The sequence below is a fragment of the Crassostrea angulata genome, chromosome 10, assembly GCF_025612915.1.
Source record: "Crassostrea angulata isolate pt1a10 chromosome 10, ASM2561291v2, whole genome shotgun sequence".
NCBI classification, from domain to species: domain Eukaryota; kingdom Metazoa; phylum Mollusca; class Bivalvia; order Ostreida; family Ostreidae; genus Magallana; species Magallana angulata.
The window spans coordinates 5411234-5425958 of record NC_069120.1 but is presented as its reverse complement, the minus strand read 5'-3'; the positions used below and the strand labels follow the sequence as shown (position 1 = coordinate 5425958).

General features: G+C 34.8%; 2 protein-coding genes across 5 annotated transcripts in view; one reads left to right on the top strand and one right to left on the bottom strand.

Moving 5' to 3' along the window:
- The window catches only part of LOC128167068 (set1/Ash2 histone methyltransferase complex subunit ASH2-like), a 32515-nt gene extending 32038 nt beyond the window's left edge, over window positions 1-477 (bottom strand). The window contains exon 1 of the mRNA XM_052832581.1: window positions 367-477. Coding sequence (XP_052688541.1) covers window positions 367-431 — 65 coding nt within the window. The 5' untranslated portion in view covers window positions 432-477. The remainder of the gene's footprint in view (window positions 1-366) is intronic.
- On the top strand, window positions 428-14579 carry LOC128167066 (AP2-associated protein kinase 1-like). Of its 4 annotated transcripts, none has more exons than XM_052832573.1 (18): window positions 428-502; window positions 772-965; window positions 1170-1288; window positions 1372-1477; window positions 1657-1796; window positions 2037-2158; window positions 2365-2446; window positions 2552-2684; window positions 3070-3173; window positions 3530-3612; window positions 3707-3879; window positions 5861-6471; window positions 6795-6922; window positions 7721-7813; window positions 8334-8467; window positions 8622-8711; window positions 9453-9527; window positions 11680-14579. In XM_052832573.1, the coding sequence occupies exons 2-18, from the start codon at window positions 851-853 to the stop codon at window positions 13431-13433; spliced, it is 4062 nt and encodes a 1353-aa protein (XP_052688533.1). In that variant the 5' UTR covers window positions 428-502; window positions 772-850; the 3' UTR covers window positions 13434-14579. The 4 variants fall into 4 exon arrangements, with proteins under 4 accessions (XP_052688533.1, XP_052688535.1, XP_052688534.1 ...); XM_052832575.1 differs by lacking the exon at window positions 428-502 and adding an exon at window positions 567-667; XM_052832574.1 differs by lacking the exon at window positions 428-502 and adding an exon at window positions 633-684.
- The last annotated feature ends 146 nt before the right edge of the window (window positions 14580-14725 follow it).

The window sequence follows — 14725 nt, the reverse complement described above, 5'->3', positions numbered from 1 at the left end:
AGCGTAAAAATTATGAAAAATGACTAAAAAAAAAAGGTAAACTGTATTTTGACTATTTTGAATTCAATTTATTTACGTTTTTTGCATCCATTTGTAAAACCGTGCTAATTTTTAAATGATTAAGTATATTAACACAGGTGTTCCTAGGTGAATTTAATCATATGATGCGCTAGCCGGGAGCCCCAGCAGTCGTACTCTACGTTAAACACTTTTTATTTAAAATGAAAATAGAAAATGAAAGTTACTTTTTGATGTAAACAATGTCTATTTTGAGAAAAATACAAAATATTCGTATAAAAATAAAAGAAAATTTCAAATTTTCTTAAATTTTGTGTATATTGACAAAAACTGGTTGATATCACATACCTATTTTCCGTGTCTCCCATCTGTAATTGTGCCTCAACTGGTCCGTCTCCCGCTTTGTCCGCCATGATGCTTAATATTGAAATCTCGTGAGAGTTTGATTTGAAAGGTCATCCTAGATAAAACGTTAAAAGTTTTCGTGAGTATTTTTCTATCAAATTTTGCCACAGTAGACATAATAAAAGAGTCTACAGATCAAAGTAACGCAAATAATGGGTTTAAAGTGATGTTTTCCAAAACTTAATTGATCGTTATATCACGTGACACAAATAACAACGAGAATTCCACCATATTTTGGTGGCAGGTGCGAAGGGTGACAAAGTGAATCATCTATGTACTATGTAACAGTCTATACAACAGTTTTAAATTTATGACACAAGAGTATCTTAGTTTCATTCTTTATTGTAGAACTGGTTGTCTTGTAACCTTGAAACTTCGGGAATGTGTTTTTTTCTGTTCGAAAATGAGATGACCAAAATTTAACAAAATGAAGAAGCTGTTTCCATTTAAAATTGAATCAACGGGGACCCAAAATCCCTACATAGGCAAAGTTTTTACAATTGGAAGGTTTACAGTAACAGTTGAGGATGTTTTAGCCGAAGGTAAGTTATAAGTATTGCCGGAATTAATGGGATTCACAAATGGAGGGGGCGTGTCTTGTCTCATGACAATATTCTGTTGATTTTATTGTTTGATTGAATGATAATTGTTGATGATTTACATAATTATAGTCAAAGCAGTATATTAATAATTATAAATAAAAGTTTTTGCATTTCAATTTAACCATATTTAACTTTAAATTCCAGGGGGTTTTGCCATTGTTTTCCTTGTCAAAGCACAGAATGGAAACCACTATGCACTTAAAAGATTATTTGTAAACAATGATCATGATCTTACTGTGTGTAAACGGGAAATACATATTTCGGTAAGTATATATCAGCTATGTTCATGAATTTAACTTTGGTTGCTGGGACGTTCAGATACATTACTTCTTTCTTTTCTTTACAGAAAACCCTCAGTGGACACAAGAATATCATACGTTATGTGGACTCCAGCATTTCAATGGCCCCAAATAAAGTTTATGAGGTTATGTTATTGATGCAATATTGCAGAGGTCAGTTAAATCACTTAGTACATTTTGCATTTATGTAACGATCTATTCAATAAACTATGAGAGAAATATAATTATGTAAATTTATTGATTTCAAAAATTCGTTTCTTTTTACATTTTTTGTTGTCCTGGATGATAGATATTACTGATTTGAGAAATAATCTGTATCTTTTATTTTGAAGATAATGTGATACAACAGATGAATGAAAAAATTAACTCTGGCTTCTCTGAGAAAGAAGTGCTGAAGATTTTCTGTGATGTATGTGAGGCAGTAGCCAGGTTACACCACTGTCAAACACCAATAATACATAGAGATTTAAAGGTTGGTGGTGTTAATTCATAGCCTTGCATTTATACCCAATACCTTTGTTGGTGATAGTCATTTTACTCTTAGAATCAGACAAATATACAATGGAAATAAAATTTATAGTATGCTTTCAACATCTTTTGTTATATGTTGCAATCAGAGTTATTTAACCCTCATGTCCTAATATTATCTCCATTGATGCTATTAAAGGACAGTTATTAGCAAGAAAATAATATATCAAGTGTCTATTTCTAGGTGGAAAATATATTAGTATCTGAGGATGGCCATTATGTATTGTGTGATTTTGGGAGTGCTACAGCCAAAGTATTATTACCAGGTCAACAAAATGTTCAGCAAATTGAGGAGGAAATAAGAAAGTAAGCAGCCATTGTCCTGTGATTTAGGGAAAAAAATATTTTATTGAACATTTCATCGGTCAAATCTCTCTTTACCATGAAGTATCAACTTATAATGAAATAAGCTTTTGAGTTTTGGAATATTTATATATAAATCATGATTATCCCTTGCAATTATAAACTGTATGAAGAATAGAGATTGAGTTGTTCATCTTGAACGATTCTAGGTACACAACAGTTTCTTACCGATCTCCAGAAATGGTGGATTTATATGGAGGAAAGGCAATTACAACAAAAGCTGATATCTGGGTTTGTCAGCATTTTCTTATATTTTGAGAGAACAAGTTTATCCCCCAAGATGTGACAGAGAATTCATTCCTCATAATGGGACCTGTATTTTTGCTTCTGTTACAGGCCCTGGGTTGCTTACTGTACCGGTTGTGCTTTTTCACTTTACCCTTTGGTGAGAGTACATTGGCAGTACAAAGTGGAAACTTCACCATTCCAGATGGTTCCAGGTTCTCAAAGATGATGCATTCTCTCATTGGTAAGTAATCAAAGCTTTTCTGTATTAAAAATTACACAGCCTACTGTAGTTTTATCAGTATTCAATGAATACCAATTTTTTCATGGTTTCATTGTTGAGTTGATCCACAAAATCAAAGTGCATTTTCTAATAACACATTAAGTTGATAGGATTATTGTCAATGAATTTATGTATCCCTGAAACTGTGATTTTCATAAACTCCACAAAAAATGATGCAATGAATATTGATGATTCTGTGGTATATTGCATTGGTTATATGATTTATTTGTTGAAAATACCAAAGTTATTCTGTTGAAAAGTATCAATGTATAAAGTTGATACAACAATTTTTCATGTCTTATTTTTGTTAAAACAAGACAAGTGTAACAGTATTTGAATGTTTCAGGTTATATGCTGGAGGTTGACCCCGACAAGCGACCTGACATTTACCAGGTGTCTTGGCTGGCCTTCAGTATGTGTCACAGGGACTGTCCAATCCCCAACATGAGTGTAAGTTGTGTCCATTCAATGTCTTAGTCTGTGTAACTTTTACATCTGTTACCAGCTTCAGGCTCTGTACCTTCTAAATTCATAGTATTGTGTATTTATTTATACTTGTAAAAGAATGGGGGCTAAGTATAGACAGGAAAAATGGCCAGTATAATGTACTGAATACTGTTTATGATTTGAATTTAAGTATAATGATGTAAGTTTTCATAAATAGGATTGTCATAAATCTGTACTTTGTATTACATGTACTGGTAAGTCCAGTGTAAAATTAAGCATACACCTTGATTAAGTTTTAGGGACTTAATATATTAGACCAGATCGATGAAGGTGATAGACAGGCTCATTCTGTGTTTCAGGGCGTACCCTTGCCAGATCTGAGTAGATTGCCTGTCCCACTCACTGAGTCTGAATCCAGACAAGTGAAGACCTCAGCTACAAAGTAAGCTCATCTGTCTAATTTACCTTGATATTATCTTCACTCCTCCTCAGTTAGAGACAGTTTTATCGATTTGTGTCAACTCCTCTATTTGCAGAAATGTCTCTGTTCAACCTATTGAAAGCACAACTGTGACCCCAAGGTCACGACCTAAAGGTCAAGCTGTCCCTCAGGTTAATTCTTTGGGCTTACCTATACAGACATCTGTTGTACCTAGGAAACGACCAACACCAGTCAACCCAAATCCTGTGGTTCAACAAAACTTAGCAGGTGGGGAATTATTTTACACATTTCTTTTAAAAAAAATATAAGCAAGCTCTTTTATATTTAGTGTAATGCATGCAACACACATGAATGAGTATTTTAACCAACCTGGTTTTTTATAAATTAAAATTTTTTTTTTGAAGTACTGTATTTTTCGGAAATTAGGTCGATACGGTTTATTGGGCGAAGGAGGCCGTTTTTATCCAAAAAAAGTACAAATAGGTCGACTTCGAAGAATTCGTCGAAAAATTACCGCTAGTTCTAATGAATAAATGATTTAAACCAATAATGTTATCATATAGTAGCCTTTAATCTTATTTCTTAGTTTTAAACAAAAGGGAAATAAAATGTATTTCTTGAAAACATCGTAAGAAAATGTCTGAAATTGAATCAAAATTTTCAACCCAATTAATTCAGTACGGCCGGTTTTAATTTAAAATTGTTTTTTTATTACTTCCCTGCCATGTGTACAAACTGGTGTTAACCTTGAGGCATGACTACGGTAGCACATGCCACCCTGTGTCTCTCTGTGACTTTTTACTGTGTATATACACACGAGTCAACCTCTGATCTTATTGAAGCCTGCGGGGATGAGTAGCACGTGCCGAGAGTTCAACTGTGTATAAACAAAGTAAGCGCTACCCAGACTGATTTCAGAGACACCTGGCTAAAATTTCATTGAAAGTTTTATGTTGAATATACAGAAAAAAACTTGTTCATGTATTCTATTATGAAAACAAATTGGTTTTTTTTTAATTTCTACCCAACGATATTTTTCCCCCGTAATTACCCTTTGTACGGTTCTCATTTTACTTTTACCGCGCGAAATTGATTTCCTGTTTATCGTAAGCACACGATCAAAATGCATGACAGCATATGATAATGATCGAAAGATGATTCAGTCAGTGATCTAAGTAAGAAATGTAAGAAGAAATAAATCTATTTACATTTAATTTTGTTTAAGGAGGCCGACTTTAGTTTGCATTGCGCATGTTTTTGCGCATTCTAATATAATGCAGTTGATTTATACTTCTTATGATTTTTTTCGATATCATTTATAAAATTGAACACAATAAACAAAATACAGATAAAAATAATTAGATTTTTAAAGGAAATTTTTATTTTTGACACGATTTTTACGTTGTGCGGTAGGGGAACATTGCCGTTGCGCTTTTATGACGTTGTGATAAAATGAAGCTTTGTAGGAGTACGTTATAAGAAATAACATAAAAGAAAAAGTAAAAATTGTACGCTGTTGAAATTTTATATACAGAATGACGCTATCCTCGAGGACATTTTCCTCATTTTTGGAATGAATCCATTATACCAATCATCATTCGTGATGATCCAAATATATAGCAAAATTTGGTGCATTTTAATATTTTGAGATGGCCCCCACTAAAAACCAGACGATAGAATTTTGTGTTTTTTACATATAAGGTAGTAAATGATATTACTAATCATATATAACAATTTGAGAAAAAAAGCTATTGTAGTATTTTTTAAAAACTGCTTTGATGTGCGTAAAATGACAGTTTCCTATATATTCCTATAGTAAATGTACCTCTATTTTGAGATGGTTCCTAAAAAGAACCAGACGGTCGATTTTCATGAACCTTCGCAAATAAACTAGAGTTGGTTTAAATAACATGTGGTTAAAAAATAAAGAGTTATGCTATTGTAGTTTTTCCGCAAAAAAACCCAAATCGGCCTCCTTAAATGATAAATTACTACAGTATATTGATTAAAATCCATACGATTTTTACACAGAAATTCAAGCAGTATTATAGTAAACACTCATGATTTTATTGGAGGGTTGCATAAATTTTTGCAAAATTTCATATCAAATTTTCCAACCAAAAAAAAAAACCATAAATTGGGCGAAGCGATGAATAGGGCGAGGTCCTCATGTCAGGAAAAAAAGTATCGACCTAATTTCCGAAAAATACGGTAAGCCATAAACATCATATTGAATATTGTGTCTCAGAATCTAAACCAGTGAGAGGTGCTGTTCCACCCCAGCCATCTTTCCAGAATCCCCCAGCCCAGCCATCTTATCAGAACCCTGCTCGAGTACAACAGACCCCCCAGCAACAGCCAACACCATCTGTTCCAGCCGGAGGTCATGTGCCCCAGTATTACCCTGGGCACCAACAGAATGTGTACCAACCCCCTGCTCCAAACCACTTCCCAGGAACTATTGCTCCTGGACAGTACAACACTACCAGTGGTCCCCATTCACAAACAAACTATAATTCACAGCAGCATGGTGTGGTATACTCACAAATGAACTATGCACAGCAGAAACAGTTGTATTACCAGCAACAAAATCCAGCCCTGGCTCCTCCAGTGACACAAACCCTGCCCCCTCAGAGCCTGTCCCAGCAGGCTCCTGTACCCCAGAGTCAGCCCAGACAGCCGCCGGTGTATCCCCCTCAATCTAGTCCTCGCCCAGAAGTCCAGAAACAGAACATGGAACAACATTATTTACAGCTACAGGACTCTACAAATGTACAGAACAATAACTCAAGTAAACCAGAGGTGTTTAAAAAGCCTACTGTGCCACATTCCAAACCTAGAAGTGAAACGAAGGAAAATGTAAGTTTACAGTTTTGATGGTTAAATATGATAATGTAGGTACAGTTTCTATTAATTTACAAAGTTTTAATCAAGTTGAGAGCAACATTCATTTTGTTAGCAATTTAAGAATAAAATATTGTCATTTCAATCCAAAAATTTTGTCCAAAAATTCCATATTCAGCCTCAGATTTTACAAACATGTTTGTTCCCACACCTTTAATCTCCCATTAAATCATCAACTTATTGAATTTATTAGGTAGCAAACTGGCAGATTTAATTACTAATATTTAGATTGTCAAATTGCTGTAGAATGTGTTGATGGTTTTAAAATATTTTTGCAGATGGATTCACAACCTCTGATCTCTATCACTCCTCCATCGTCCCCCAAACATCATAGAACCCACAAACGTAACGTTAGTGATACCTACCTCACGCACCTCTCAATGGGCGGCAAAGGAAGTGCATTCAAGTACGTCACATAGGACAGGCCCTTATTTCTCTAAGTCGATGGCATCAATTAACTGAAGAACATATTACAATATTAAAACAAGGTTTATTTTGATGCTTTCATTGTTTCAGTATTAGTAAAATGTTCATGAACTGTACTCAGAAAGATTGAAAGAGGGAAATTAAGCATACTAGGGAAACAAATGGTTACCTGAAACTTTTATGCATTGACTATGATGAGCTTTTCACATTTAGTTTTTTAAACCAATAAATTCTTTTGTAAAACTCTGAAATCCAAATGTGGCAATTATCTGATTAGAATTTAACAGTATATAATTAATTATTTTTTTATATCAATGCATAAATATTTATTATATATTGTTTACAATTTGTTAATATTTTAAGGAATAAGGAATCATTCTTAGAGTATTATTTGGTGATAATTTTGGTCATCAAGTGATCAAATCCAACAAAGCCTGAAGGGCTTCATGATAAATTTAATCATGCCCCAACCATAATTATCACCTCATAATATACAAAGAATGATTTGTTATTACTTACATTTCAATAATTTTTAGCAGTTGTACAATTAATACATGTATTAAATTATTAACATCATAATGTTATTCTCATTTTTCAGTTATGCAAACCTTGCTTGGTCCCCACACAATGTCATTTGCATCATTGATAAAATGTATTGGACTATATGTTACAAATTTGATTTGTAGTGTTATCACAGCCAAAGACAACGGAGAATGTAAATATTGTGAAATACAATTTCGTAGACACTGTTGTTACAAGAGATCTTGTTATTTTTCAGGGCATATCATTCCGACCGGAGCTTCCTACCTGCCCCCCAACACCTGGGAAAGTGCAAGTCTGCCTCCACTACTCCTATACACTCTCCACCCAGGTTCGTCATTTATAATGAGCTCTGCAGGAAAATTGAGTTTGAATTTATAAACTTAAGTTAGGCAATGAAAAAATGTTTGTTATACTGGCACAGGACACATATTCAAGGATTTCTGGCTTAAGGTGACTCACTACACGCTTGAAAAAATGTTTCTCAGCAGAAAATTACTCAATTACGAAAGATAGCATGATGAATAAGATGGATACAAGTAAAATAGCCAAAAAATATGCTATTTTATGACTTCCAAAAAATGATTTAGTGAATATGAACAAAAGCTCCAGGAAGATTTGAACTAATGATCTGCAGTTCACAAGCCCAATACTTTAACCACTGAGCCTTGATAATATTCAACCCAATCAATTGTTACAAAAAAGTTAAACAAACATTAAAATGGCCATCTAGTGACATACTGTCAAAAAAGTATAAGCCTAGAAGTAATGAGCTACAATGTACTTTAAATGCAGTTACTTGTATTACTATCATAATAGTTAATACATGTGTAGATGGTTTAAAACTTTAGGTCTCCTGGGATGACAAGAGCTGTGTCAGCAGATATTGCAGAGTGGAATCCATTCGATGACAACTTTGGGCCGGATACAGAAGAGGAGTTGTTTGGGAAGGAGTTTGACAAATTAAGGAGGGGATCTAACAGCAGTAAGGGGTGGTATTTGTAATCAGAAGGAACACCCAGTGAAATTTCTTATATGAATCAATTGTTATATGAGACGGATTTGTAAACCAAGCTGGTTATGTTTGTGTTTAAGTTATGATGTTTATTTCTTTTATCTGGTCAATGCCTTCATTCTAGGTATATCAAATGTCAAGAGTAGAGAGGACCTAGTCATGTCTGGATCAGATTCATCTGATCCCTTTGAAAAAGCACCCTTTAAAAAACCAGGTACAATGCTTAATTTACACTTTACATTTGAAATCCACCTTTGTTATTAGACAATTTTTGTTCTTATATCATTGGCTTTAAGGGGTTTTGATATTGTATTTCATTTGTTATATTGATTTTGTTTGTATCCATTGGTATGATAAAATACCTGTATTCATTGTTCTTGTGTGATTAAGTCCCTTTATTTTATACCATTGTTGCAAGTTGCACAAAATTGGTTTAGTTTCTTAAGTTAAACCATTATATCCTGTTTCCCAGTGGATATTTACCCCCTCTTGATTTTTATAATAGTTGCATGATAGCTTTAGATAATACAGTATTTGGCAATGGATATGTTTGTTTAACTTAGAATTTATGCTACTTAAGCATTTATAATGATATTAATATTGAATAAGTAGAAATCATAATAGATAATACAAACTTAGTATGATTACATTGTAATATCTTTTAATCATGCTAAACTAATTCAAACAAGGAAAAAATGGATTTTCTGTTAGACAAAAAATACATACCGGTACATGTACTTGTACAAGTTACTTTGCTTTCAATATAGTTTTCTATAACAGAAACTTGTGAATTCTTCAAACTTGCCATGACTTTCGCTCTGCTTTCTCTCTGCGTGTGCTTCTCTGAATGCGTGAGGACATCGTGAATGCGTTAGGATGTCTTTGTGAATGCAATAGGACGTGGTTGTGTTGATCTGCATGCAGTGCATGATTCTGTGCTCCTTTTGTACTGCAGGTCACGTCAGGCACAGCAGCAGTTCTGACAGTGATCATCTCCGAAGTGCCAACAGCTCCCGCTCGGGTTACGGAGGTAAAGGTCACATGTAGGATTCCCAGCATGCATCACAACCAATCAGCTTCTCTAGTTTTAGGCATGATGGGACAGTTTTGGGGCCGGTCTCAGTCATTGGGTTGTGATCAGAGACCTTGTTTCTCTCTGGTTGCATTGGTAGCCCTGTATCATCAGTACTTGTTTTGAACTCTTACAGAACACAGACATAAGAGAAGGTATTCACTGCCCTCCTGGAGACCTCACGGTGTATGTTGTGCTCCTCTTGTTGAGGAACCTTAAAACATTTAAACTTCACTGGTGCAAGTCACAGACCAAAGATTTCCTGTAGATGTTCAACTCTGTATCTGCATATTCAGTCAAAGATGTTCCAATATTTGTGTATATGTAGGTGTATGTTATGCAAGATTTAGAAAGAAGAATAAGAGGCTATAAAAAGAGAGACCCATCATTTACACACAAGTTTTCATATCAAATTATTGTAAACAAGAAGCTAATGTGTTTTCACTAAGTATGTATGTAGTAGATTTATTTGGGGTATTAACTGTGTAGTATTGGGACCTATAGGTACTTGTAGGAGAGCTTTGGTTGAAGAGAGCTCAATATGTGATATATGTAAGCATTTGATAGGATTGTTATAAACTTGCTCTACAGTTCTAGATTCAAGTCTCATGTGATACTATTGATGAAGCTTGCCATAGGTTGGATGATTTCTTTAAGATACACGTCCAGCCATGCCTGTCTCTTACATCGGCCATCATCCTTACTGTCGCCATGTTCTAGGCAATCACCATGACGACCATACAATTATTTTGTGTTCTCTTTGTCACAATGCAGTGCTGTGCTACTTCCATCCTTGCTCTTTAAATCATTGTTACATTATTACATTTTACTTTTCTTTTTGAGACAATTATTTCATTGTATCATCACTTTTACAAAAGACTTTTCAAACAAGACTTTTTATCGAATTCTAGTCAAGCATGTTTTTGAAGTGTTTTAATGTGCTTGTGATTGGTGTGAAATGATCTGATCTGGTCACATTGTAGAATAGCTATTAACCTTGTTATGCAGTGTACAATTTTGTATTGATGTTTTGAACATTTTAAGCCTTGAAACCAGATTTTATGAAAACCCATGAGAATTTTATTATGTGGAGCTGCTATTTTAGACATTGTATGTATCATCGGTTCACTGTTTTATGCATACAACATACAGATGGTAGTTCACACTTTTACAGATTTACTTTACCAGGATTGGAATATGTGTGACAACCTTGTTTCAAAATTGAAGTTTTGTTAAATTCATAGTAAGGAAATTGTATCTGGTTTCAAAAAGCTTATATAAAGAGGGAAAACAATGCATAATTTGTTTTGAACATCATAATAATAAAAAGAAATACTAGTTAGAAATTATTTAAAGTTTAATTTTGTCAGCAGTTTTGAAACAAGGTGAACAGCAGTTGTATGTGGTGAATCTGATGTGTTAATCAGTGCAATCAATATGTTCATATACACACAAATGTGTTTTTATTATTGAATATGGATTTGTTTACAATAAATCAGGATTTAAACAAATACAACATTTTCCTTTTGATTTCAAAACTGCTGACAAGCACATTGCACTAAAGGCACTTGGTCGTTACCACTAGCAATAGATCACAGGAAGCATTTTGTTGTTTGGTTGGAAAGATTAAACTCGTATGCTGAAATTCATCTGTAGCTCTTGAGTTTGTGCCAATTGTTAGATTTTTCTTTTCCTCCTATCCCAAACTCATAAATTACTGATAAAAATGGTAACCAAGACCTTTGAAAACCGTGCAAAATACTAATTTTAAAAAAAATATTTAGTCTCTATCTAAATTTTAAAAAATTGATCTATGGCCTTGCTGAGGTTTGGATTATTAAAATGGATGAAAATGGAGGTGGGTGAAGTATTTAATGTCAGAGGAAATAACCTTTCTAGCTCTGCACAATTTGAGGTATGGTGCATGCCAACACATGTATAACGCTTGCATGAGAAGACATGGTTTTCATGAATAATTCTTGCCTTTAAAGTACAGAGCAATTTCTGATGGAAATGAATTACTTTTGACATTAATTTTCGAGGAGTACATTTGTTCTACTTTTATAATTTATAATGATTAACATAACTAATTATTGTAAACCTTTTACAGATGAGGATGATCCTCCAAGGAGATCAGAGGAGAAAGATCAGACTGACAATGCCAGCAGCCAGTTTTTCACCACAACCCTGATGAAGGCAGCTAGGAGTCTTGGATCTCGTTACCAGAAGTTTGTAGATACCGATGAAGAAAAAGATGACAGACCACCCGCAGTGAAAGAAGTGGGAGAAACAAAGCAAAAAGAGCATGAGTCTAGTTCCTCATACGCTGAGGATGATCACCCAATCAACCAAGTTCAGAACATGAAGAAAGACTTCAGCTACCAGGAGTTGGATGATGAGTATGGAAGTCGCCCTGTACCAGTGACATCAAAACGAAAGGAGGGAGAGTGGAGTACAGAAAACGATCCCAGCCCCAGCAATGTGACCTCAGCCCCAGGGCAGGCTCAGCTCTCAACTGACAGAATCATGGGACATGAGTATGGGGTGCGACCGCTTCTGGATGATGATGAGCTGGAAGATGACTTCAGACCCCCTCACTTTCATGGCAGTGTAGAGATAGGGTTTTCTCATGAACATGACAGTGATGACAGCCATGGAGAGAGTAGTAACAGCACAGTGTCCCCTCAAATTGGACTTAGTCCTGCCATGTCCCCATCTAATGTCAATGAAAAAAATGACCCATTTACTGCTGCTCCCTTCAGGAAAAGGTTTCCAAAGAAAAAATCTTCCACAAGCAATACTGTTTTGATGAAATCTTCCACAGGTGATGGTGATCCCTTTGCTAAAGCTCCATTTCGTCCCACTTTTCTACCGAAGTCAAAGACACACCATTCCATGGGAGGAGGGTCAAGTCCTCTATTACAAATGAATGAAGACTTTCGTAAACTGGATAGGAAAAATGATGTGACTGCAAGCATTCCATATGCAACTCTTCCAAGGAAATCAACCTCAAATAAGATTTCTGGTTCAGCATCTGTAGGGATGTCCCCAGTTCAGGAAAAAGTGTCTTCTGATATATTATTTATAGCAGATCCTTTATATACAAAGTCCTGTCATTCCAATGCCAGCAGAAGTTCCTCTGTTCAGTATCAGTCGTTAAACACTGATGACCCGTTCAAGTCTGTTCCATTCAAGGGGAAGCTAAAGAAAAATAAAACATCAAAAGAAGCCATAAACATTATGGATATGGAGATACCACCAACTGAGCCAGCAAAAACTGTGCAGGAAATCTCAGCAAATTTCACTCCAACCAAACCTAGCATACCCAAATCTCATTCCTTTGGCTCAGTCTCTTCTCTTAGTTCTTCCAAATCAGGTAGGCCCCTTCCCTCCCGAACTTCTGGAGAAAAACTTTATCAGCAGTTGGAGGAGTTGACTATTGAGAGGAGCGAGGAGCCTTTTACCTCACATAGTCCTCAACTAGATGATCATCTGATCAACAAGGAGGACACATCCGAGGATGAGTTTGAGAATGAAATGTCCAAGTCAAAGTCCAAAGGCAGAAAAAGTCCAAAAGATTACACAGAAACTGGCTTTTCCAATATGAGTTTTAATGACGATGAAATGGCTGATTCTTTGGAATCATATCCTGCACATAATTCATCTGTGAAAAACGTACAAGTTGCCAATATCTGTCATCCAGCATTCTCAAAGGAAAGTTCACCTTCTTCTGTAATAAAAGCGTCGACCGAGGCCCTGAAGGTCAGTACTGGAGGTTATGACACCTTCACATGGCCCAGGAAACAGAGAAAGCTCGCAACAAACGAACCGTTCAGCTCAAAGAAGAAAGTGGATGCTGTGTAGCAGCTAATCAGTTGTTTTTATTTTTGTTAAATTCTAGGTTGTTCTGATAGAATTGTGATATTATCATTATTCGTAATATTATTATTATCCTTTCTTCAGGGTACACCAGAATGTTGATGTTACCTTTTCCCCCTATTTTATTACTTTTATGAGCTGACAATTATCCTTTACTTTTTACATTATTTATTTTTTTTCCTCCATTTTCATATACTCATAATGTAGAATACTAATGTATACATCCAGTAGGATGATATGACTACATAATGTAAGATTTTCAGGCACAACAAAAAAGCAAGACTTTTAATCTGTTTTAGAGAAGTCAGTTTTACAACATGAAACCAGAATCTCCCTTAAATCAAGTTCTGGAAAGAAATCAGCTTCAGTGTCTTCTTGGTACTAACTGTGCATAATAGGTGCTAATTTTATGTTTTCACAAAATGCATGCTTATATTTATTTTTTTGTTTTAAATGTGGCATTTATTGTTTGGATTTTTTCTGTAATTTAGTTGTGTTGTAAACATACATTGTCATGCAATAACACAGAAGGGACGATATCGATCCTTCTTTATGGAATCAGCCTGCACCTGCCAGTTGCTTGATTCTAATGTGCTACTATGGTACAAGTACTTGTAAATGCAAGTAATTTTCTTTGAGGACATTCTTCCTGGTTAACTCATTTGCTTAAGATACCCAATTTTAATTTACTTTATCTGTCCAGTTACTGATATGAAAATGGTTTGATTTACATGAAAAAAAAGATTAAATAAATAAATACCAGTACTTGTACATTGCATCAAGACATTAAAAATAATTTTGCTTGCCAAAAATTTTAAGATGGTAGTTTTTTCCCAGTTTTCAAACAGTATACATGTATGTAATATATAAACTTCTGTCATGTCGTGCATAAGTTCAAGGTCACGCTGGCTAAATGACCTTGTGTTATTTTGACTTTGTGTTATGGTTGGTGATTAGGCTTCAGCAATACACTGTTCTGATTATTTTTTTTATGTGTTGAACTGTGATATTGGTCTATTGTTTTCTGTTCACTGCTGTAGAGTAAATGTAATACGGACTGTTTTTTCGATGGTCCATCCAGGTATCAGCTGTTGAGTACATGAAGTTACCATAATAAACTCTGCTAGAATGTGTGTGTTTTCTTTCAATATCTCTACCATCTTTATATAGGATTGGGAATCTCAAAGAATCACTTATTACAATATATAGGATTGGGAATCTCAAAGAATCACTTATTACAATATATAGGATTGGGAATCTCAAAGAATCACTTATTA

Bases quoted from the DNA above. Each gene is read 5' to 3' on its own strand.
- LOC128167066 (XM_052832573.1), top strand. From the start codon at position 851: ATGAAGAAGCTGTTTCCATTTAAAATTGAATCAACGGGGACCCAAAAT. The intron at 2,159-2,364 runs GTAAGCAGCCAT...GAACGATTCTAG, and splicing joins ATTGAGGAGGAAATAAGAAA to GTACACAACAGTTTCTTACC. The intron at 7,814-8,333 runs GTTCGTCATTTA...TTAAAACTTTAG, and splicing joins CCTATACACTCTCCACCCAG to GTCTCCTGGGATGACAAGAG.